This window comes from Saccharomyces cerevisiae, chromosome XVI, assembly GCF_000146045.2.
Source record: "Saccharomyces cerevisiae S288C chromosome XVI, complete sequence".
Taxonomy (NCBI): Eukaryota; Fungi; Ascomycota; class Saccharomycetes; order Saccharomycetales; family Saccharomycetaceae; genus Saccharomyces; species Saccharomyces cerevisiae.
In genome coordinates this window covers 120,140-143,603 of record NC_001148.4, presented here as the reverse complement: position 1 = coordinate 143,603, position 23,464 = coordinate 120,140, and the positions used below count along the sequence as shown (strand labels likewise).

The 23,464-nt window shown below is 39.5% G+C and overlaps 11 protein-coding genes across 11 annotated transcripts; 4 read left to right on the top strand and 7 right to left on the bottom strand.

Moving 5' to 3' along the window:
- Positions 1–432: 432 nt before the first annotated feature.
- BMS1 (GTPase BMS1) lies at positions 433–3,984 on the top strand (the record flags this gene model as incomplete). Its single annotated transcript, NM_001184031.1, has 1 exon — positions 433–3,984. One exon carries the CDS (start codon positions 433–435, stop codon positions 3,982–3,984), a length of 3,552 nt encoding a protein of 1,183 aa, NP_015107.1.
- A 210-nt stretch (positions 3,985–4,194) lies between these two features.
- On the bottom strand, positions 4,195–4,906 carry SAR1 (Arf family GTPase SAR1; the record flags this gene model as incomplete). Its single annotated transcript, NM_001184032.1, has 2 exons — positions 4,195–4,739; positions 4,879–4,906. The coding sequence occupies 2 exons, from the start codon at positions 4,904–4,906 to the stop codon at positions 4,195–4,197; spliced, it is 573 nt and encodes a 190-aa protein (NP_015106.1).
- A 469-nt stretch (positions 4,907–5,375) lies between these two features.
- On the bottom strand, positions 5,376–6,854 carry PCL8 (Pcl8p; the record flags this gene model as incomplete). The annotated part of the gene is made up of 1 exon (NM_001184033.1): positions 5,376–6,854. The coding sequence occupies one exon, from the start codon at positions 6,852–6,854 to the stop codon at positions 5,376–5,378; it is 1,479 nt and encodes a 492-aa protein (NP_015105.1).
- Positions 6,855–7,160: 306 nt separating this feature from the next.
- RPL1A (60S ribosomal protein uL1 RPL1A) lies at positions 7,161–7,814 on the bottom strand (the record flags this gene model as incomplete). The annotated part of the gene is made up of 1 exon (NM_001184034.1): positions 7,161–7,814. The coding sequence occupies one exon, from the start codon at positions 7,812–7,814 to the stop codon at positions 7,161–7,163; it is 654 nt and encodes a 217-aa protein (NP_015104.1).
- A 365-nt stretch (positions 7,815–8,179) lies between these two features.
- On the bottom strand, positions 8,180–10,561 carry FLC1 (flavin adenine dinucleotide transporter; the record flags this gene model as incomplete). The annotated part of the gene is made up of 1 exon (NM_001184035.1): positions 8,180–10,561. The coding sequence occupies one exon, from the start codon at positions 10,559–10,561 to the stop codon at positions 8,180–8,182; it is 2,382 nt and encodes a 793-aa protein (NP_015103.1).
- Positions 10,562–11,375: 814 nt separating this feature from the next.
- Positions 11,376–13,442, bottom strand: FMP40 (Fmp40p; the record flags this gene model as incomplete). Its single annotated transcript, NM_001184036.1, has 1 exon — positions 11,376–13,442. One exon carries the CDS (start codon positions 13,440–13,442, stop codon positions 11,376–11,378), a length of 2,067 nt encoding a protein of 688 aa, NP_015102.1.
- A 1,023-nt stretch (positions 13,443–14,465) lies between these two features.
- Positions 14,466–14,972, top strand: GRE1 (Gre1p; the record flags this gene model as incomplete). Its single annotated transcript, NM_001184037.1, has 1 exon — positions 14,466–14,972. The coding sequence occupies one exon, from the start codon at positions 14,466–14,468 to the stop codon at positions 14,970–14,972; it is 507 nt and encodes a 168-aa protein (NP_015101.1).
- Positions 14,973–15,515: 543 nt separating this feature from the next.
- On the top strand, positions 15,516–16,970 carry MMT2 (Mmt2p; the record flags this gene model as incomplete). The annotated part of the gene is made up of 1 exon (NM_001184038.2): positions 15,516–16,970. One exon carries the CDS (start codon positions 15,516–15,518, stop codon positions 16,968–16,970), a length of 1,455 nt encoding a protein of 484 aa, NP_015100.2.
- A 187-nt stretch (positions 16,971–17,157) lies between these two features.
- Positions 17,158–17,598, bottom strand: CHP1 (ribosome-associated Tef1p biogenesis chaperone CHP1; the record flags this gene model as incomplete). Its single annotated transcript, NM_001184039.1, has 1 exon — positions 17,158–17,598. One exon carries the CDS (start codon positions 17,596–17,598, stop codon positions 17,158–17,160), a length of 441 nt encoding a protein of 146 aa, NP_015099.1.
- A 648-nt stretch (positions 17,599–18,246) lies between these two features.
- On the bottom strand, positions 18,247–21,837 carry NEW1 (New1p; the record flags this gene model as incomplete). The annotated part of the gene is made up of 1 exon (NM_001184040.1): positions 18,247–21,837. One exon carries the CDS (start codon positions 21,835–21,837, stop codon positions 18,247–18,249), a length of 3,591 nt encoding a protein of 1,196 aa, NP_015098.1.
- A 599-nt stretch (positions 21,838–22,436) lies between these two features.
- ALG5 (dolichyl-phosphate beta-glucosyltransferase) lies at positions 22,437–23,441 on the top strand (the record flags this gene model as incomplete). Its single annotated transcript, NM_001184041.1, has 1 exon — positions 22,437–23,441. The coding sequence occupies one exon, from the start codon at positions 22,437–22,439 to the stop codon at positions 23,439–23,441; it is 1,005 nt and encodes a 334-aa protein (NP_015097.1).
- Between the last annotated feature and the right edge of the window lie 23 nt (positions 23,442–23,464).

Below are 23,464 nucleotides of genomic sequence, written 5' to 3'. Positions count from 1 at the left end.
CTATCATATACAAAATGGACCAAAGTAAACAAATGTCGATTCATGCAAGTATTGTTACATATCTTGTCACTTTCTCTTCCAAAAGTTGAGGATAGCTGTAAAGGTGCATTTGCTAAACTCTCAGAAACTGCTGGTCCTAAACAATATCAAAACAAATATCAGATAGGTAAGCTTAGATTATTTTAAGGACATGTGAGCCATAGTGCAGATACTCGTACTACTGTTGTAAATATTTCTGTAATTTCAAAGTTGAGATTATCTAGATGAAGTTTTTTTTTTGTTATCGCCTAAGTTTAATGTCCGTACAAATGAAAAATTTTCAAGGCGATGAGCTGAAGTGAAGCTTCAAAATTAAGGAAAGTATTTGCGCTGTTAAGGTAAAAATATCACATAATAGTAGCCTTTAATCAGCCATCTGAGTTATCTGAAACGATGGAGCAGTCTAATAAACAGCACCGTAAGGCGAAGGAGAAGAATACAGCAAAAAAGAAGCTCCATACGCAGGGTCATAATGCAAAGGCCTTTGCCGTGGCAGCCCCAGGTAAGATGGCGAGAACTATGCAAAGGTCAAGTGATGTGAACGAAAGAAAACTGCATGTTCCTATGGTTGATCGTACCCCTGAAGATGATCCGCCTCCATTTATCGTCGCTGTCGTGGGTCCACCTGGAACAGGAAAGACTACTTTGATTCGGTCCCTCGTCAGGAGAATGACAAAAAGCACTTTGAATGATATTCAAGGTCCTATTACTGTTGTCTCTGGTAAACATAGAAGACTAACTTTTTTGGAGTGCCCTGCGGACGATCTGAATGCGATGATTGATATTGCTAAGATTGCCGACTTGGTTCTTTTACTAATTGACGGTAATTTCGGTTTTGAAATGGAAACAATGGAATTCTTAAATATTGCTCAACATCACGGTATGCCAAGAGTACTTGGTGTAGCTACACATCTTGATCTGTTTAAATCTCAGTCAACTTTGAGAGCTTCTAAGAAAAGATTAAAGCACAGATTCTGGACGGAAGTTTATCAAGGTGCAAAATTATTTTACCTATCTGGTGTGATTAATGGAAGGTATCCTGATAGAGAGATTTTAAACCTTTCACGATTTATATCTGTTATGAAATTCAGACCATTAAAATGGAGGAACGAACATCCCTATATGTTGGCTGACAGATTCACAGATTTAACTCATCCGGAATTAATAGAGACTCAAGGACTGCAAATCGACCGCAAAGTCGCTATCTATGGTTATTTGCACGGTACTCCTTTGCCTTCTGCTCCGGGCACTAGGGTGCATATTGCTGGTGTTGGTGATTTCTCAGTAGCACAAATTGAAAAATTACCAGATCCATGTCCCACACCTTTTTACCAACAGAAACTGGATGATTTTGAACGTGAAAAAATGAAAGAAGAGGCAAAGGCTAACGGAGAAATTACAACTGCCTCTACGACAAGAAGACGTAAAAGGTTAGATGATAAAGATAAATTGATATATGCTCCAATGTCCGATGTCGGAGGTGTGTTGATGGATAAGGATGCTGTTTATATTGATATTGGAAAGAAAAATGAAGAGCCAAGTTTTGTTCCCGGCCAAGAAAGAGGTGAAGGAGAAAAACTCATGACGGGTTTACAAAGTGTTGAACAAAGTATTGCAGAGAAATTTGATGGTGTGGGTTTGCAATTGTTTAGCAACGGCACTGAGCTTCATGAAGTTGCCGATCATGAAGGCATGGATGTTGAAAGTGGAGAAGAAAGTATTGAGGACGATGAAGGAAAGAGCAAGGGAAGAACCAGTTTAAGAAAACCAAGAATTTATGGTAAGCCAGTTCAAGAAGAAGACGCAGATATTGATAATTTACCGAGTGATGAAGAACCTTATACAAATGATGACGACGTGCAGGACTCCGAACCAAGGATGGTTGAAATCGATTTCAATAATACCGGTGAGCAGGGTGCCGAAAAATTAGCTTTGGAAACAGATTCTGAATTTGAAGAGAGTGAAGATGAGTTTTCCTGGGAAAGAACAGCGGCAAACAAGCTGAAGAAAACTGAAAGTAAGAAAAGGACCTGGAATATCGGTAAGCTGATATACATGGACAACATTTCACCTGAAGAATGTATAAGAAGGTGGAGGGGCGAGGACGACGATAGTAAAGACGAAAGTGACATTGAAGAAGATGTTGATGATGACTTCTTCAGGAAAAAAGATGGTACTGTTACAAAAGAGGGCAATAAAGACCATGCAGTTGATTTGGAAAAGTTTGTTCCATATTTCGACACTTTCGAAAAATTGGCTAAAAAATGGAAAAGCGTTGATGCAATCAAAGAGCGATTCCTCGGCGCAGGCATTTTAGGTAATGATAATAAAACGAAAAGTGACTCTAATGAAGGTGGGGAAGAACTATACGGCGATTTTGAAGATCTAGAAGATGGAAACCCTTCTGAACAAGCAGAAGACAATAGTGACAAAGAAAGTGAGGATGAGGATGAAAACGAAGACACTAATGGAGATGATGATAATTCATTCACTAATTTTGATGCGGAGGAAAAAAAGGACTTAACCATGGAGCAAGAAAGAGAAATGAATGCTGCAAAGAAGGAAAAACTACGTGCACAATTCGAGATAGAAGAAGGTGAAAACTTTAAAGAAGATGATGAAAACAATGAATATGATACATGGTATGAACTACAGAAGGCCAAGATATCTAAACAGTTAGAAATTAACAATATAGAATATCAAGAAATGACTCCAGAACAACGTCAAAGAATCGAAGGTTTCAAAGCTGGTTCTTATGTACGTATCGTTTTCGAAAAAGTCCCAATGGAATTTGTCAAGAATTTCAATCCAAAATTTCCAATTGTTATGGGTGGTTTATTGCCGACCGAAATAAAGTTCGGTATTGTCAAAGCCAGGTTGAGAAGACATCGTTGGCATAAGAAGATTTTGAAGACAAATGACCCACTGGTCTTGTCTTTGGGTTGGAGAAGGTTCCAAACTTTACCAATTTATACAACAACTGACTCTAGAACAAGAACCAGAATGCTAAAGTATACACCAGAACACACATATTGTAATGCGGCTTTCTACGGTCCCTTATGTTCTCCAAACACACCTTTTTGTGGTGTTCAAATTGTTGCTAATAGTGATACCGGGAACGGTTTTAGAATTGCAGCAACAGGTATCGTTGAAGAGATAGACGTTAATATTGAAATTGTTAAAAAGTTAAAATTAGTTGGGTTTCCATATAAAATTTTCAAAAATACTGCCTTTATAAAGGACATGTTTTCAAGTGCTATGGAAGTTGCAAGGTTTGAGGGTGCGCAGATCAAAACTGTCTCGGGTATCCGTGGTGAAATCAAAAGGGCACTTTCAAAGCCTGAGGGTCACTATAGGGCAGCCTTTGAGGATAAAATCCTAATGAGTGATATTGTAATTCTAAGATCATGGTATCCTGTCCGCGTCAAGAAATTCTATAATCCTGTTACCTCACTATTGTTGAAGGAAAAAACCGAGTGGAAAGGTTTAAGATTGACAGGCCAAATAAGAGCGGCTATGAACCTGGAAACACCGTCGAATCCGGACAGTGCATATCATAAAATAGAACGTGTAGAAAGACACTTCAATGGTCTAAAGGTCCCAAAAGCTGTTCAAAAGGAATTGCCATTCAAATCTCAGATCCATCAAATGAAACCACAAAAGAAGAAAACATATATGGCTAAAAGAGCCGTGGTGCTAGGTGGTGATGAAAAGAAGGCAAGATCATTCATTCAAAAAGTATTGACGATTTCGAAAGCCAAAGACAGCAAGAGGAAGGAACAGAAGGCTAGTCAACGTAAGGAAAGATTGAAAAAATTAGCTAAGATGGAGGAAGAAAAATCACAAAGGGATAAGGAGAAAAAGAAAGAATACTTCGCCCAGAATGGTAAAAGAACAACTATGGGCGGTGACGATGAATCTCGTCCACGTAAGATGAGGAGGTAAACTTTCATGTATATATATATATATACATATATATATGTATACTTAAGATGTATCATACTTTTATTCAATCTTAGAGTCTAAAATATACTATGATCGCGGAAATGCTGTGCTCAAAAGTTATGAGGTGGCATCCTATGCAATTTTGTTGATTATTACAAAGCTGTTGAATTCATGTGAATGTCATATAAAGGGTATAGATGTATACGTCAATTAAATATATTGAGATAACCATTGGAACGCCTCTAAATAACCATTTCTCATAACAACGGAACACATGAAAACTTCAACTGGTCTTTGACCTTCAATTCTTTGAGAGCCAGTGGTATTCAATAATCCTAAAGCAGAACGTAGCTCCGCTTCAGAAACGGCGTTTGGAGCATCGATCTTGTTACCAAGAATTACAAAAGGAACGTCCTTCAATTCGGCAATGTTGAATAAAGCATCTAATTCGACACGTGCTTCATCAAATCTTTCAGGGTCAGCAGCATCGACTAAAAAGACGATACCATTAACTTCTGGGAAATAATCCTTCCATAAACGACGAGCTTGAATATGACCACCCAAATCGAAAGTTGTAAACTTAATGTTACCAATAGCCAGTTCTTCAGAAGTTGGATGCCATGTTGGTTGTAAGGTTGCCAATCTATCGTTCTTTAACATATGTAGCAATGTGGTCTTACCGGCATTATCCAAACCCAAGAAAAGTAGTTTACCATGTTTGTTCCACAGACCAAGGGAAGCCAACACATCTCTGACTGTACAGTAAAATAAAGTTAGTAAAGGACGCAATTTCTTCTAGAAAAAAAAAAATAGATCTTAAGCTGAAAACATTCAATGTTTACCACATTGAATAAAACTAAGTATCCGAAAAACGTGAACAGGGTGATAACATACACCAACCAAAAATATCCCAACCAGCCATTATTCCAATTATATATTGTTAGTTATAATGATGTTTCTAGAAAAGAAGGAAATAAATCTACTGTTTGCCTTTCTAGAGGATCCATTACAATAACTATTTGACAAGTAATTCGTTTCCTTTTGGTTTTTTATGCGATCTCTTGTTCGAGTTTTCTGGTCAACGCGTTGCAGACGGAGTTGTCGGGTAATGCGGGCGTATACGATATAATGATAGAACGATATAATGTACAATACGGCCATGTTGAGCGCGAATTTTAGAAGTGCCATCCTGCAGGAGCTTTTCGTAAGCTTCTGTATACTATAGGTACCTATCGAGGCCAGCACACGTTTAATTATGCGGAATTACTTTCTTAGCATTAAAAAAGAAATAAAATAAAATCCAAAAAAAAATAAATAAATAAATAAAAATAAATACTATGAAAAGAAATAAGGGAAGGAACAAATGAACCTGCATAATACATATGCAAAACTCATGTGTTTCCTAATGCCTGTCTTGTATCATCAAGGATATGCAATGTTTTTTCTAATTTTTCACAAGTAATCATTAATCCATCGAAATTAACACTCGCCATGAAAGAAATTTCCAGTTTGGTCAGCAGTCTTTTTGAAATACCGAAGACTTTGCAAATGTAGTTTTGTGAGTGGACAAAGTCTTCTAATAGCTTGGTGGCAATTCTTATTGTAGATATGATGATCCTATGGGCTTGGTCCTCCTGTAATTTAGCCTTCAACTTTATGGGACCGTCCATTTCGTCTCTCGTAAGAAACACAAGTTGAAGTAGATAGGTGGCTCCAAGATAGACTACGGCACCAAACATGCATTTATTCTGGATTCTGTCGATAAAATCTCTGAATGATAAGGAAGGTGGGTTCTTCATCACAAAATTAACAAATTTTTGAGGATCTTCGGAGGAAATCGCTAAAGTGTTCGCATTATCGTTAATTTTCTTAGATAGTTGTAAAATTAATTCGATATTCTCACGGAACTTAGATAGTGCTTCATCGTCTGACAATTCTGGTATTTTCGGTATTGATTCGTAATGATCCAATAATAAAGATATTCGTCGTAGCTCTTTTTCATTTTCCTGCTCACATTCAATGCTTAGCACTTTCAAATCTGGTGGTTCCCCATTGGGGGCAGAAGACGGGGGATAGGGGAAAGAATCAAATTTTGTGTAGTCCAGGATCTCCGAACTCTCATTTTCATCTGTTTCGTTATTGGTAGTGTTTCCACTTTCGTGAGAGTGATTATCAGTATCTATCTGACTATTCGAATTCACTTTATTCGTATATATTTTTTCCTTATCAGACGTGGATAAAGCCTTGTCTAATAAGCTGTAACCGTGGTGTTCCACAGTGGGTGTAGTAGAGCTAGCATTTGCAAGGGGATCCAGGAGATAATTATCGTCATCATTGTCCAACTCCGTATCGCTAAGAGCAAAGTTGGACATGGAATCTAAGCGTCCGGTACCTTGAGTTGCTGTGTCACTCTTTACTCTCCCAGGTAACTTGCCACTGCCGCTCAATAGCTCTGAGTTAAAGCTATTTACCTTGTCAATGTTGTTAGCGAGGTAATCGTTGATTTCATTGGCTGACTGGATCAGCTGTTCTACCCCCATTTTTTTACTGGACGGGCTTTTCAGGTTGAAATCTGTATTGAAGTCATTGTGAAGTTGCTGATGTTGCTGTTGCTGCTTTTGCTGTTCAAATCTCACCTTCTTGGACGGACCATGCAAACTAGAAAGCGGGTCTAACACGTCATTTACTTCTGAAAAGTTCCTGCTTTGAGAAACGCCTACCTTAAGTGGAAGGTCAAAAACGTCTTCTCCCTCATCATTTGCCCTACACATGTCACTGTCGTTATCATCATCATCATCATAAAATTCGGACATACTCCGAGTCAAAGCGTCATTAATGAGAGACTTGTTGGGATCTTGATCATTAGCCATACTGCTTCTTGTTTATCTGCAAAACCTCAAACAAAATCTTTTAAATATGTCAATTGCCTAGCAAACACAGAGACCTCCCGAGCGTCTTTCTCATCGGGGATCCTTCTCTGTTGTTTTTGATATTAAACAGGGGAATACAGAGCAAAATTCCCTACAGCTGCCCTTCCGCGCCGCTCTTTCCTATCAAGGCGGTGAAATAGAAATACTCTTAATCTTTTACTAAATACAAATGTGACTCAAATTACTTCTTACAAAATTAAATAAGTAGTTCTGAAAGCGTTAAACTATGAAAACACGTAATTATGCTTAGTACAATCTGAAAGCTGGACCCATGGAGGACTTAACAACCAAGGAACCAACATTTTGCCAGTTCTTCTTCAACAAAGAAACAAAGAAGTTAACAGACATCAAGATTTGGTTAACCAAAACGTCTTCTTCCATTTCAACGTTACCAACGGCAACAGCCAAACACAAGACCTTCTTCAATTGGAACTTGATGGTAGATCTGACATCAGTGACCTTACCGTACAAGTCATCGTTGTGAGAAACTGGGGTTGGGAACTTACCAGCCTTGGACAATTGAGGACCCAATAGTCTTGGAACTTGCTTGATCAAAACTTCAGAAGCAATGAAAGCGTTGTACTTCTTAGACAACTTCTTGATTAACTTCTTGTTCTTGTTCAACTTCTTCAAGTCATCGACGGACATAGCGTCAACACCGCAAGACTTAGCTCTGTCAACATCGAAAGCATCACCGAAGATACAGATGGACATGTTTGGTCTTGGACAATTTGGCAACTTCAAAGAACCAGAGAAACGCTTGTCTCTTTGAGGGTCATAGTTCTTCAAACCGACTTGTAGTTCGACGGTTTCCAAGAAGTTTCTCTTCTTGGTTTCGTTGGAATACTTCAACAATTCCTTGACGTGTTCTCTGACTTGAGAAGAAGTGATCTTGGACATTTTTGGACGACTGGTTGACTGTTAAATTGAAATAGTAACGTCCAATATCAATGAAACATGTTCTAGATATGTACAAGACAGAGGTTTTGAGTGAAAAAAAAATCTTCCTCTCAAGGCATCTCGCAAAAGCCAAGAAAGAAAAAGACTGCTAAAATCCGTGCACCCCGTAAAGTATGCCCGATCCCAGTAGAATGGAGTAGAGTTTCGTTAAAAATACATAAGTGAATAATATGAATATTAGAATATTTATCCTTGAAAGTAATTGAATGTTCATGTCTCTATAAAAAGACTAAAAAATAATGCAGTAGAGTTTTCGTAATGATTTAATTACGTTGTTCTTTTTACCTTTATCCCATCGACAAAGCTTACAAATAATCAGGATCCAGGATGTTTGCTTTTTTAGTAACATCTTGGGCGTTTGCAACACTGCTCAAGCTCAAATCTCGGGCTGGCATAGCATGCATTTGGGTGGAACTAGCAGCGTCTTCCAGTATGCTTGGTTCCATCAGACTGAATTGCTCATCTTCATATGCATTGATTAGCCCATTATTCGCTTCAGATTCTTGCCTGGTGTGCGAGACACCGGGGTATGACTTGCTGTTAGGCGAAGAGCTGGCGCGGTCAGGAGAAACCTCTTGTTGTGTTATCTTATCCGGAGCGCTGCGCTTGAAACTGCCCAGTTTACTCTTATTCCTTTTGATTGATAATGAACGTAAAACCTTTTCAGAAAAGGTTGGACGGGTGGTTTCCTTACTGCTACTTTCAGCATTCTCTGAATTAGTTCCTGTTTTCTCGTCATCGTATTCAACTCCGAAAAGATTATCTTCACTTTTACCTTCTTGACTCTTCAGTTCGTATTCCCAATTTTCGGTATGATCCTTTGCCACATTACCTAGGGCCATTAATTCGTTGGCCACTGACTTATTCAAGGCACCTTCATGAGGAATAGCATGCTTTTGGAAAGATGCTCTGTCATCCTTTGCTGGCTTGAACCTGGAGTCAGGATTCTTAGAAAACAGAATGATTGTGGTAAAGGCCAGAATCATCAACAGTAGAAGCAAAGAAAACGCAGCATTCATAATGAAAAACACCCAGCCCATGATGGCAGAGACAGCATACTTTTGGTTAAACAAGTTTGAGAAAAACATGAAAAGGAAAGAGTTGACCAAGGTGACAGTGCAAATAAAAATGTTGACAATATTCGTTGGACGGTCCAAATATGGTTTATAACGGATGATGGCAACAAAATACGCCAAGTCAATAATGAAAATAGCCAATGCTTGCGTTTTACCTGATGCCTGTGCGAATCCGACAAATAAAGCTTTTACAAGAATATACGTCGTTAAAAGAGCATTCCACCAATAATGTTTTGCGTTGAACATGGTGTAGAAAAACCCGTACTTGTTTAAGACGTACTCATCACCATACAATAAAGCAGCTGGGTTATTGTACATTTCCACAGATTTACTTGCGAAAAAAATGGTTCTGTACGCAGCCCACGCCATCAACCCGCATGACAATACAATGAATAGGCATGCAATAACAATAACACCGGCGGAATCCCGTTCAGTGAACTCCCAAAAACTTAAAATTGTCAGTTGCGTGAACCCAATATAGATGTATCTTAACAACGATCCTTTCAGAACTGACCTCCAGTTTTTCCTAAATTGGTAAAACCTATCACTCCGCATCCAACCACATCTTATACATAACTCGATACTGTATTTGCAGGCCATGATAAACCCGGCCAAAAAATAACCGCACAGCACAAAGAATGTGAACCCAGTACAAACGATGGCCGTATTTTCAATCTTCATACGGTATCCCATTCTTTTAATTCCTCGAAAGATTAAAGTGTTTGAGTTACCGTACAAGACATTTTCCGCCCTCTTGTAAACCGAAGTATTTTTAAGGTAATCCAGACCTCGTTGAGTGAGCACTGACATTGTTGTCGCGGTCAAATATAGAGATGCGGAGCCTCCAGTCGCCTCTACATACCAACGGAAGATTTTCTGCATAAATGTAATACGGATCAAGCCCATCGACCAGGCAAGGTTTTCAGACCAGGCAGCAGCAATGGGTGGAACACTGTCTACATGTTGCATTGCGACCACAGCGACAGATTGGAAATATAAGAACAGTGACATGGTGTTTGCAGAAATGTGAGATGCTGCTGTGGAGTTCCCGAAGGTGGACAAGACAGCGGAAGTTAATAAACCAATACCGGCGATAACAGCTGTCACCCATTTAACCCCAATTTGTGATACAGTTTTCCCATTGGAAAAGAAAACCTGGATACAAGCCAAATTTTCACTTACGTTGTTATAAATGTTCAATCTTACGTACGCATCAATATCGGGCACTTGGTAGGCAATTCCCGGAATCATTTTCACGTACTTCTGGGCAATGTATTCAATGGAGTCGATTTGTATGTTACCTGGGTGCACAGGGCAAAACTGCTTCCAACCCATTGAACACACGTCGAAGTTCTCCGTAATAATCTTGAACCCGTAGGCATACACGTCCACATAAGCGTAGATGTAAGAGTCGATCTGCGTGGTCATATCCAGATCGTAATGTAGCGATCGATCGTCTGGAGAAAACGACACATCGAAACTATTGGCTGAAAGCTGTGAGTTCTCCATGCACGTGACCAGTGAACTCGCTGTCAGTGTCCTTTTCTTGGCGGCCACTGGTAGTACCAGGCATGTGCATATTAGACACCAGAGCGTCACTAGTACTTGCATTCTTAACGCCGTTTTTGGTCGGGTATGTGTGTCAATAATGAAAATAATCTCTTTGCTGCCAGGTATTCTTTCTTTTATAAACCTCTAGCCAGAAATATCCGTGCTTGATCTTTCTGCGTTTCTTTTTTCTATGTGTGCCTCCGCTTATTTCTTGTTCTTTCCCAAAAAAATTCCGCAGTTTCCCAAAACGGCAATGTGAGCAAGTATGGTTAAGTTAGTTCTCGAGCGATCGGTTCAGATTCGCATAGCAGGATTTTGCTTAAGAAGACTCAAAAATAAAAATCGGAAAGAAAGTGAGTATTAATATATAAAAAATGCAAGGAAAAGGAAGAGAGCTTGGTCAGCACCCGGGACAGAAGGCCAGAAGATGGGTCCTTTAAAGTGTCAGGTCTTTAGCAGGTGCGTAGGAAACGCATGTGGTAGCTCGTTTCGTCATTAGCGTCTCGTAGTGGACAATAACGATGGATACGCAGTCAAAACGGCGGAGACTGTTTCTCACTGTTTTTACCCTTCTTGTTCTGCCCGTCTCTTGTCTCTCTCCTCCTCTCCGCCTCCGCCTCGTTTCCTCTCTTTTTTTTTTTTTTTTAATAATCTAAATAAGTTTTCGTGTTCGTGTCCGGTGCCAGTCGTTCGGCTACCCTTGTCTCTTTCCCCTTTTGAGTTTATAAACGACTCTCCGAACGCGGTGTACGTGCTTTTACACCGAGGAGATACCTGAGCAATTGGTGACTACCGTGCCTACTTGCGCCATATTACATGTATATATATATATGTATATATATAGCTATGAATGTATAAATACATCTGTGGTCATTTAGCTACTGCAGGAAGCTTGCATCATAAACTTAGCGTCATCTTGGTGGGAAAGGTCAGCCCATTTTGTCTCCAGTTCTGGCCGCAGAGTGACATCCCATTTCGTGCGGTCGTATGGGTTTACGCTCATTAGGTATAGCTTCTTCAACGCAGATGTATCTAGCTCCGAACTGGGATCTTGTAGGCCATCCCTTTGACTGTACATTAAATCGTCGACTACTTCCTCCAGTACCCAACTTCTGGGGACAAACAACGGGTTGGCTTTCTTGGCAAGCGACGCTCTTGCAGCAGTTTCCGTGGGTGGGACCAAGGTCAAATAGTCTTGGGTCCAATTGCGTATTTCTTGCAATTTTTCGTTGAGCAAACGCAATTCGCCGTTAGCGTCAAAGACCTTCTCACCAGCCGCGAAGGCCTCTTCAGTTTCTGCCATTTGCTGCAGTTGCTTGGAGTTGAAGAACATACCCAAGTACTCTTCATCGAATGCTCCAAAAAGTGTTGCGGTGTCACTTTTATCTTTGATGAAGAAGGGCCCCTTGTAATTTTGTAGATGGATAAAAAAATTGTTATAGTCGACTTTTGTGGCCTGCAGAATATCTAGCAATGGTTCGACGATAACATCGCAGAACTCTTTAGCCTTCTCGGCTGCATGTTCGATATCTTTGAGGTTTGTAGAAGACATGCACTTTTCCAGATCCAGATCTACACCGAGTCTTTGAGACATTATCTGCGCGTACCTTGTCGTAAACACATACTTGTACTCATTAGCACTGAGCTCTACCAACTTCTGGACCCTTTCAATCATGGTTTTCTCTAGGGCGTCATCAACAGAATTCAGTTCGCCCTTAAGTAACAATTCAAGGTCACGGGCCTCAGGACCCAGCAGACATGCGAGATCCTTGGCAAACTGTTGCAAGTTCCACCATATAATGCTTGGCTGGTTGGCAAACGAATATCTCTTCGCTGTGTCATCATGGTTCGGGGTAAAGCTTGGTTCAAACTTGTCCAGGAAGGCAAAGGGGCCATAATCAATTGTCAGGCCCATAATGGAGGTGTTATCCGTATTCAAAACACCGTTAGCAAACCCATACGCTTGCCAATGGGCCACTGTGTTTGCATTCAAGCTAACTACATGTCTGAAAAACTCATCATATTTGCTCAATGTGGAAATGTTATCTCCGGTCATGGTACTCACCTCAGTTTCATCCTTTTCCACCTGCTCATCAATCTTCGTCTCAGTGTCAGGAAAAAAATCCCTTTTGAATATATTAAAGTCGGGTTTCCCCTCAAATTGGGTCCCCCCAGCAAACAATTCCTCAATGCAATAATCTGATAGTTGGATCAACCCTTTCAAGTCGTGCCGCCATCTGAATAGGTTGAAGTTACCCAAGCGGATCCAGCTGGGCGCAAAACGGCATACAACAGCGCACGGTTCTTGATTGCGCCTTTGCGCCTTCGTCCCCGGTAACAGAGTTAATTGCATAGCTCTTGTGGATGGAATTCCAATACTGTGCAACGCCTCGCTCATTATGAATTCACGTATGCTTGATCTTAACACAGCTTTCCCATCTGCAAACCGAGAAAATGGCGTCATACCGGCACCTTTCAACTGAAACGTTTGCCATTGTCCGCTACACTTGTCCTTAAGATCAAACAAGTTTACCACACGTCCGTCTCCCAGCTGTGCAGCAAATGAGCCGAATTGAAATCCGGAGTACACTGTACTATAGGGAAAGATACTATCGGAATAATATACTTTCTCACCGGATAGTATTTTCTCCAAGTCCTGATCCTGCACCAAATTAAACTCATCAAGTGCGTTTTGCGAAAGCAGTAATGGCTTGTAATGTGGTTTCTTAGTGGGCAAACAAAATGCAAAATGAGCCCCCTGCGAAACCATCCGAGGCGTATGGAAAAGCTTTAATCTCACGGGATCCGTTGCATTGTACTGCTGCACGACGTTTATTGCCTCTTGTATGGACGACAGGGAAGTATCTGCGGTCAACTTCTTGATGAAGTGGGACGCTGCAGAGTTTTTCAGCGCTTTGATTATTGTCCTTTTTTCCCCCATGATTGTGTTACACGCTCTATCTTCTTTCTCACACCTTCCTTCTTCTACTTCCGGAGTATAGTCTCTAGCTTATCCTTGATGGCTCTTTTTATGCAGGCAGAATAATTACAGTGACGTATTTGTGGCTTCTTTGGCACAACGTTTTGTTCCACGATCACCTCATATCACCGTTAAGTTCTTCATCGTCCAATTCCGGAGTTCCCCGTCAGCCGTGCGACCATGTGGTATTTCACCCGAATAATTAAGGGAAAACAGAAGGAGAATTACGTATCTTAAAGGAGCTAGACTCTTTGCCTCATTGAGGCTTTCTATACATCGGGTCCCCATGTATGGTCCGTTCCATAGTCGAAGCATCCTTAATTTCCTGTGACATTACAGTAGTTTCGCCGTAGAGCCTTTCACGGGAAGAATATGTTCAGTGGTTCCAGGTATGGGTTTGAGGATGTTCTTGTAAGGTGTGTAGATCCCATCTTTTTTAGGGATCACAAAGGGAAAATAACTACACAGCATGTGGTGGTACAGATGAGGTCAATGGCAGTTTTGCCTTAGTTGTAAGTAATTAACCAATCCTTGTCGTGCTTCTCATGAATGTGTATGAATTTATGTTCATCAGAATATCCCTCTTTAACCACAGTTCTTGCGTAAAGCATAGTCTGGCTTCCTTTAGAAAAAGGAAATGTGGTAATTCTAGGACCACGTTTTGGGCTTCGTCATTTCTTTTCACTCCTCCACTTTTATGACATTTGATCGCAAGTTCCTCCATACATCATGCCTAGTAATCAAAACAAATAACGCACAAGGGAGTAAAGGGAAATGGTTAGAAAAGACCGAAATCCTTTTTTTGGTCTCCGTTACGTGCTTGTTAATCAGGCTCCCTTGAAGCAGTCAATATTTCTTGGACTATAAAAGCACATTACTATTTCATCAAAAAAAGGATACATACCTACCCTCAACTCTTAATATCTACTAGCAGCAGAGCCAAACACTACCGCATAAAAGCTAAGTACGAATAACAATTAAGAAATGTCCAATCTATTAAACAAGTTTGCTGATAAGTTGCACGGCAACGATCATGATGAACGTTACGAAGACGACAATGACGACCAGACTAGACAACAGCGTCATGAAAAACATCAACAGAGGGAATTCAGGAATCAAGGATCCAAGGCCGATCCCTACGGCGAAGAAAACCAAGGGAATTTCCCTCAACGCCAGCAGCCACAGTCTAATCTAGGCGGTAACACGCAGTTTGGCGGTAACGACTTCCAGCAACAAACTACTGACTACACTGCCGGCACTGGTGGTGGCACTTATACCCAAACTTACCGCGAAACTAACACTCAAGGTCAGTTGGACGACGATGAAGACGATGACTTCTTGACTTCGGGCCAACAGCAAAAACAAGGTCGTACAAGAGGTGCTCAAAGTAACCGCTACCAATCCTCTAATATCGGCAGCGGTAGACGCGATCTGTCTGGGTCAGGAAACGATGAATATGATGATGATAGTGGGAACCAAGGCGTCTGGTAGATGCGGTGGTCGAAGCTTCTATTACATGCCTGAGGTGCGGGTCTCACCCTTGAGCAGCAAGTGAGAAATTTTACCCTAATTTCGTCTTCTTTTTTCTTTTTTCTTCATCTGGACCTATTATTGGTCATGATGCCACTTTTTACAAACTATTTCATATGTTTAATCTAGTTTATTTAGATCTACAGCTGTCAGTTTATACGTTTTTATTAATGTCAGTTTGATTTGATTAGTAGTGACCTTTTTCGTCGAGGTATGCCGTTTCACGGACCTCCAGATCCAGGTGTATAACAATAGAATTATGGGAAAACGGGGTGGGAAGGTCGTTGTCTAACTCAAACCTCCTGGAATTAGCGGGTAAAGTGTCGTTATTGTGCTGGGCAACAACTTTTTTTTACGATTTCTTTTTACCTCTCATCTAGGTTAGTGTTAGTTGTAAAAACCCGAGCAGATTGGTGCCTTTTCAAGTGCGTTCTTACAACCATACTTTTTTATTCTAGAACGTGTAAGCAATTACTTTCTCAAAAAAGCAAACGCAATAAAGATATGCTACGGATAAGTATTGACTCTATCAAGCAATTCGGTTCCTTTGTGCCAGGTTATAACAACACTAGTTACCATGCTGCCGGGAGGGCCATAAGAACATCAAGCCTGTACAGTACAATGATCTCAGCCAACCCGAGAAGGTGCCTGCATTCTTCGAAACTGCTAAATAAAGAAGGTCAAGAAGAGGGCTATAATGAACAGCTCATTTCAAAAATGTCTTCACAGAATGGATCGAATTCCAGACAGAATGAAAGTGAAGGAAAGAAGGAAGGCAAGGCTTCCTCTGTGAAGTCGTTGTTGCAACATACTCATAGTCACAGCCACACACATATGCATGACAATCCTTTATTGTCACTGAACGTACAGCAGATCAAGAAGAATCCTGGCGTAAGAATAACATGGATAGGACTTGCATCAAATGTGGGGATGGCAGTAGGAAAATTTGTAGGAGGAATCACTTTTCATTCTCAAGCATTACTTGCTGATTCCGTACATGCTCTTAGCGATTTGGTATCTGATTTTTTAACACTGTTTTCTGTCCAATATGCGTCTCGTAAACCAACTTCGGAGTACCCATATGGCTATGGTAAAGTGGAAACTGTGGGATCTTTGGCAGTATCCACAATCTTAGCAATGGCTGGTATATCTATCGGTTGGTCGTCGTTATGCGCTATTGTGGGGCCTGTCATTCCTCATGCCATTCTAGAATCGATGGCCGGTTTAATTGGTGAAACGCATTCCCATTCTCAGTCGCTAACACAACAGGCAACTAATGTAAATGCTGTATGGATAGCAGCGGGTTCTATCTTGGTTAAAGAATGGGTTTTTCAGGCAACAAAGAAAGTTGCAATCCAAACAAATTCTAATGTACTAATGGCAAACGCCTGGCATCATCGTGTTGACTCCTTGACATCGTTGGTAGCGTTGGTCGCTATCACATCTAGTTATTTTTTCAACATTCAATCCTTAGATAATTTAGGTGGGCTTGTAGTGTCAGGTTTGATCATAAAAACAGGTGGACAAGGTATCTTATCCTCACTGAAGGAGTTAGTTGACCAATCTATACCACCTACTGATCCGCGTTATCTAGAAATCGAATCTGTCATAAAAGACAGCATTGGCAGTTTGAAAACAGACTTAGATCTCAAACAGTCGTTACATGTTAGAGACCTTACTATATTAGCTTCCGGTCCTAATCTTCGTGCCACCACAACTTTGGAAGTGCCAGTATTACATTCAGGTCAGGAAGTTGGGATAAGATTTTTGGAAAACGCTATTTCGACTATAAGAGAGGATTTACGTATGAAGGTGCCAAACGTGGGGAAGGTGGACGTCGAGTTTGTTGATGTAACCTCTGACTCTAAAGGTGATTTGGAGCACTCTCATGACACTAAATCAACAAATCATACTCATACTCATTCTGATTCTGCCGATACTCACACCCATAAACATTAGGGAATTCTCAATGATGAATTTTTTCAAAAGTTAAGAGCAAAAGTACAGCCTTTCACATTTCAACAATTTACTGAGCTTAATATATATATGTATATATATATATGTTGAACAAGGAAGAATGCCTTGTGTTGTTCCTTTGTATAAAGTAATGTATTCTATATAATCAATCACAAATATATATGCATGTTCATTTCTGACCGACAATCCAATCGTTCAAGCCGTGTTTATTTCTAGCAATTTCAAAAGCGTAAAATTGTAGTCTCACGACAAAACAAGTAGTAAATTGACCATACTCGGCTGAAGCGTCTGTCCTCAACAAAGTACCAAAGTTATAGTCTTCGATTTTTTTCTCAAAAATTGTGAAGAACTTTCTCCATCTTTCCTTGGCTTCTTTTGTTTTTAATTCTTCCTCCGTAAACTTTTTGACCCTTTCAACATCTTTGTATTCTGGGAATCTCTCCATAAAATTCTCGTATATTTCGTCATCAAACTTAGTCAAACGTAACTTGGAACCGGGAACACTTGTTAATAGTTTCCAATATGTTTCCGCTTGTTCAACAGCAACAACAGCGAATTGTTTCTCGATATCTTCCAAGTTATCAGCGGTTTCTGCATTAAAAGTAGACATTGTTATATGATTGTTTCGTCGTGGTTCTTCTAGTCCATCTAACCAGATGTAGCTTTAACGGGTGAAAATTATCATTACTTCTGCTAGTCGAAGAATTTATGGATGTTCATCACTCCCTAGTACAACCTCTTACCCGGACAATTTCTTCAACAATGTTCATTCATCTTTAGTTTAATGAGGGATTTATAAGGTGAAAGCCAGTAGTAAAAGTGTATTTAACCCCTTTAAATTATCGCAAACTGTGCCTAGCAGTTCAGGAGTTATTTTTGGTATACTTTTGGAGCACGATTCATAACCTCATGTAAGAAATAATAATCAATCTTCGTGTATTTTTAAAATAATAATCCTTAACAACGACCTCTTACATAAATTTGTAGTTCAACATCGACAATTGTTAGCATCAAAAAGGATCCCTTAAGTTTAAGTTTACATAATTAATCTGCGTACCGTACATATATGAAAAGAACCAATATTAACTACTCTGTATGAAAAATGAATTAACCTAGAAAACAAAAAAGGAAGGAGAGCGTCATATGCTTGTCCTAAATTCTATCAACGTAGTAAACTCCATTTGAGGAGTGAATTAAAGAAAAAAGATGGAGTGAAACAAACGAAGTTAGCGAAGATAAAACACTAGCCAGTAGGCTTTCAATCTTCTTCATCGTCAGTATCAACTGGTTTTGGTGTACCTTTTGGCGATGACAACCACTCAATGTAACGTAGACGACGACGTTCGGCTTGCAGCTTCTTTTCATTTCTTGTCAATCTCTTCTTTCTTTGCTTGACCTTGATGTTAGCTGGAGAATCATCGTCATCTACAGATGGCTTGGCCAAGTTGGAGGCCTTTAGACCAACGGCATCAGCATTACCACCATCTTCGAATTTGGATTGGTCAACTTGTGCAGAGCCCTTTTGAACCATTTTACCGTTCTCCACAATCCATTGTTCAGGACATAAAGCACCAACAAATTCGTTATTATGCGAAATCATAACGACACCACCACTCCAGTCACGAATAGCAACGGCCAAAGCACCAAGAGAGTCTCTGTCCAAATAGTTGGTAGGTTCATCCAAAACAAGTAAATGAGGGTTGTTCCACATAGCACCGGCAATAACGACTTTAACTAATTGACCACCAGATAAAGAACCTAATGGAGTATGGTTAGCAATTTCAGAATCAAGACCAACGTCTTCAAAATGTTTGGTGATAACTGAAGGAATTAATTCACGGTAACCCAACCCTTCTCTGGAGGCTTCGTGATCGTCGAATTTTTGAACCAATTTTTCAAAGCCATGCTCGACCAAAACATCTTTTGGAACCCAGGAGTTGTATTTTGGTTTCCAGTATTTCCATTTGACCTCATATTGGAAAGATTTTTTCAACTTTTGTCTACCTACAATAGCTTCAATGGCTCTCTTACCTCTACCGTCATCAATGTCGATTTCCTTTGTCATCATTTCCTTTTCATCTTCGGATATTTTTCTGGATTCCTTCAATAAGACTTCACGGTCGTCACCGAATTGATAACGCCATTGCAAATATTGGTTTGCCGTCTTTTCCTTATGTTCATTGACGTGTTGCAATGCATGCTGAGCAATATAACCAATACGTAAATTTGGATGTTTTTCCACTTTACCTTCATTTGGAACCAATTCACCAGTTAATAGCTTGATCAAAGTGGATTTACCAGCACCGTTAGGACCTAAACAAGCCACACGAGAAGACAGAGACAATGAACAGGAGACATGGCTTAAGGAAGGCTTTTGGGCACCTGGATAAGAGAAAGTTACATCAGTCATTTTAGCGACGGCTCTAGTGTTAGACTTAACACCTGTTAAAATACCTGGGGGTGGGAAACGCATTTGAGCATTAGAATCTGTTAAGGTATAGTAAGATTTAGCTTCAGGTTTCTGCTCAACAAATGCTGCCAAGTTACCTTTGTAGTAAGCCAATTTCTTGTTTTCATAATGGATGATGTCAGTACAGACTGTATCTAAGAAACCAGAGTCATGCGAAACAATCAATGAAGTAATATCAGTATGTTCCAGTAAGTATTCTTCTAACCATTTAACGTTCGAAACATCTAAATGATTGGTAGGTTCATCCAGCAATAAAATATCAGCTTTTTGTAACATAGCTCTTGCCAATTCCAACTTCATTTTCCAACCACCAGATAAAGATCCAACAGTTTGTGCTCTTCTCTCTTCATCAAAACCGACAGATTCTAAAGCGGCTGCAATTTCCTCACGAGAAGTAGATTGCAGTTCTTCATCTAAAGCAATGAAGGAAACCAAGTCTAAATCACCTTCTTCACCTTGCAATTTATGTTCGACGAAACAGGTGCGTAATGTATCCTTGTCAGGAAAACCATCCAATTGACCATTAGCAATTGCTCTCATTAAAGTAGACTTACCAGCACCATTTCTACCACACAAACCGTAACGATGACCCTTTAGGAGACGAAGATTTGTTTTGTTCAAAAGCATTCTTGAACCATAAGCTAAGGAGAAATCAGTGTTGACAATCTCAATACCTTCGTCCTCATCTGCCCTTTCCTTTTCTTGGTAGAATAAAGCTCTCAAGTTATGGATAAAGTCTTGTTTGACAAATTCTCTTTGTGAATCTGAACCACCAAAAACGGCGGTCAAAAAATCTTCAAGTCTTTTCCAGTCGTTCACATTAGAATCCACGGTCAAAATCTTGCTCATATACTTGATAACAGTTTCGTCATTCATGTAAGGCTTGACAAAACAGGAATCATCAGCTTTAATGTCCTTGAGGTGATCAAGTAAGAAATCCCTACCTTCTTCTAAAGTCAGTCTGCCTGAGAATTTGTTTTCCTTATCAGCTTCGTCATCTTCTTTTAGAACGTTAAGGGCCTTTTCAGCCAATTCACGAACTTCAGGTAAGGACGCAGTATCAACAACCTTTTGGATACCGGGTAGTAGTAGAGGGATGAAGCTTTCAATTTCATTACGATTATTCACCAATCTTGTCAAATTCTCCACGACAATAACGGTTTGTCTTAATTGCTCTTGAGATGATGACGATAGGTTTAAAGATCTGTTTAGAATAGGAACTAACAAAGATAGTGAAGGTTCCGTAACTTCAGCGACAAATGTAACACTGGATAACGATTTTACAGATTCAGGAACCTTAGATGGATCTTGCAGGGTGTCCACGATCAATTTATAACGAGGAGACAAATCTAAGTTATCCAAAATAGAAACGTAGTCCAATAAAGTTTTGTAACCTTGTTTGGCCAATTCAGGTTTGAAATCAGTTGCTACATCGGTTAAAACTGGAACTGCATCTTTGAAAGTAAGTTCCAATAAATCGTTCGCCGAATCTTCTCTTATTCTATCTACAACGCTTAGAGCGGCCATTTTAGCTTGCCATTTGGCACCAGATGATAAGTAATCCAAAATCGTAGGCAGTACAAAACAGGTTAAAGCCTCCATTGGAAAGCAATTCAACAAAGAATCAATGGCATGTTGCGCGGCACGTTTGACTGTATTCTCTTTATCTGAAATACAGTCAAGTGCGACATTGAAGAATGGTAGCAAGTATGCTTCCTGTGGTGGCTTTCCACTGAAAAATTGAGCAATGTTGGAAATTATTAGCATGGCAGATTCTCTAACTAATGATGGATTCTTAGGTTTGATGAATTTAGATAGAACATCGACGATTTTCCACTCTTCAATTTTCTCACCCGTACTGTTACCTTCTTTGCCAAATTCTTCAATGATTAGTTTGATTTGATTTTTGCAATCAGTGATACTTTGACATTCAGGTATCTTTGACAAAAATTGAGAGATGGGTGTTAACTCTAAGTTCGACAGCTTTTCATTCAAAGAGGTCAAAGATGTAGTAGAAGCAGATGGAGTTGGAGTTCCACTTTGGTTGGGCGTCACAGCCGATTGTTTGTAAGTAGATTTTTGATAGCCCTGGCCATTGTATTTATTATAGTTATTGTAGTTGTTATAATTGTTGTAGTTGTTGTAGTTGTTGTAATTGTTGTAATTACTGTTATACGATTGGTAACCACCTTGTTGGTAGTTGCCCCCCTGTTTCCAATTACGCTGTTGTTGGTAGCTACTTTTTTTGGAAGCGTTATTACTACCGGCATCAGCAGCAGGGTTTTTAAAATAACCACCGAAGGGAGAAGCGACTAGATTTGGGTCCTTTGGTTGGTCGTCAAGGAAAGAGTTTAGATCCTTAAACTTCTTTGGAGGCATCCTGAGTTGAATTAGCACTGATTGTCGTTGTATTTACAGTTTACAAGATATAAATTATGCACTATAGATCGACGCATATGTATTATCTTAAATAGGTTGCAATATATTATTATTTTTTAACATTTATTGCGATGCTGCTGAAAATTTTTTTTCCACCTTGAAACTTTTCTTTTTCCATTGAAAAATTAGATGTGGTGTTTGGGTTTATTCCATTTGATCTTGTAACTTCTATACTAGTCACAACTAACAAGTCCAAAGTCAAGTGTACATAGTTATCCTATTTTCACCGTTATCACTTCAGTACCTTTTAATTTATATATATTAATGCACATGGCTCTGTTGTATCTTTCGAAGCAGTGTATGCCATTTTTTTCATGAGAAAGCGAAATTTGGCGTATTCGAAAAAAAGTGTAAACAAGAAGAAAACGTGCCAATTTTCAAGGCTTTATCGCAATTAAAGTGGCACAAAGGACCATAGTCACTGTGGAAAGGTAGTGGTATCTAATTGGATGCTGTAAGGATAGATTAGGTGCTTTTGATAACGTAAGAAAGGGACAAAAACAGAGAGGCAGCCAAAAATTACACAAAGCACAACAAAAATGAGAGCGTTGAGATTCCTGATTGAGAACAGAAACACTGTCTTTTTTACGCTCTTAGTAGCCTTGGTGCTTTCACTGTATTTATTGGTCTATTTATTTTCGCATACACCAAGGCCGCCATATCCAGAGGAGCTCAAATACATAGCTATTGATGAAAAAGGTCATGAAGTTAGTCGTGCCTTACCTAACTTGAATGAACACCAAGATGACGAAGAAATATTTTTATCTGTTGTTATCCCAAGCTATAATGAGACAGGTAGAATTTTACTAATGTTGACAGACGCAATCAGCTTTTTAAAGGAAAAATATGGTTCCAGATGGGAGATTGTCATAGTGGATGATGGTTCCACAGATAATACCACACAATACTGTTTGAAAATTTGTAAAGAACAGTTCAAATTGAACTACGAACAATTCAGAATCATCAAGTTTTCTCAAAACAGAGGCAAAGGTGGCGCAGTGAGACAAGGTTTTTTACATATTAGAGGTAAGTATGGTCTTTTTGCCGATGCTGATGGTGCTAGTAAGTTCAGTGATGTAGAAAAACTAATAGATGCTATTAGCAAAATTGAAACGTCTAGTACAGATCTAAAAACGACTAAACCAGCAGTAGCAATTGGTTCCAGAGCACATATGGTAAATACCGAAGCCGTCATAAAGAGATCAATGATAAGAAACTGCTTGATGTACGGTTTCCATACCTTAGTTTTCATCTTCGGCATCAGGTCTATCAAAGACACACAATGTGGATTCAAATTGTTCAACAGAGCCGCTATATTGAAAATTTTTCCGTATTTGCATACAGAGGGTTGGATCTTTGACGTTGAAATTTTGATCTTAGCCATCAGAAAAAGAATCCAAATTGAGGAGATACCAATTTCCTGGCATGAGGTTGATGGCTCTAAGATGGCTTTAGCTATTGATAGTATCAAAATGGCGAAAGACTTGGTTATTATAAGAATGGCCTATTTATTAGGGATATATAGAGATAATAAGAAATGTTAGAGTAATTATTTTTATGTTATTAT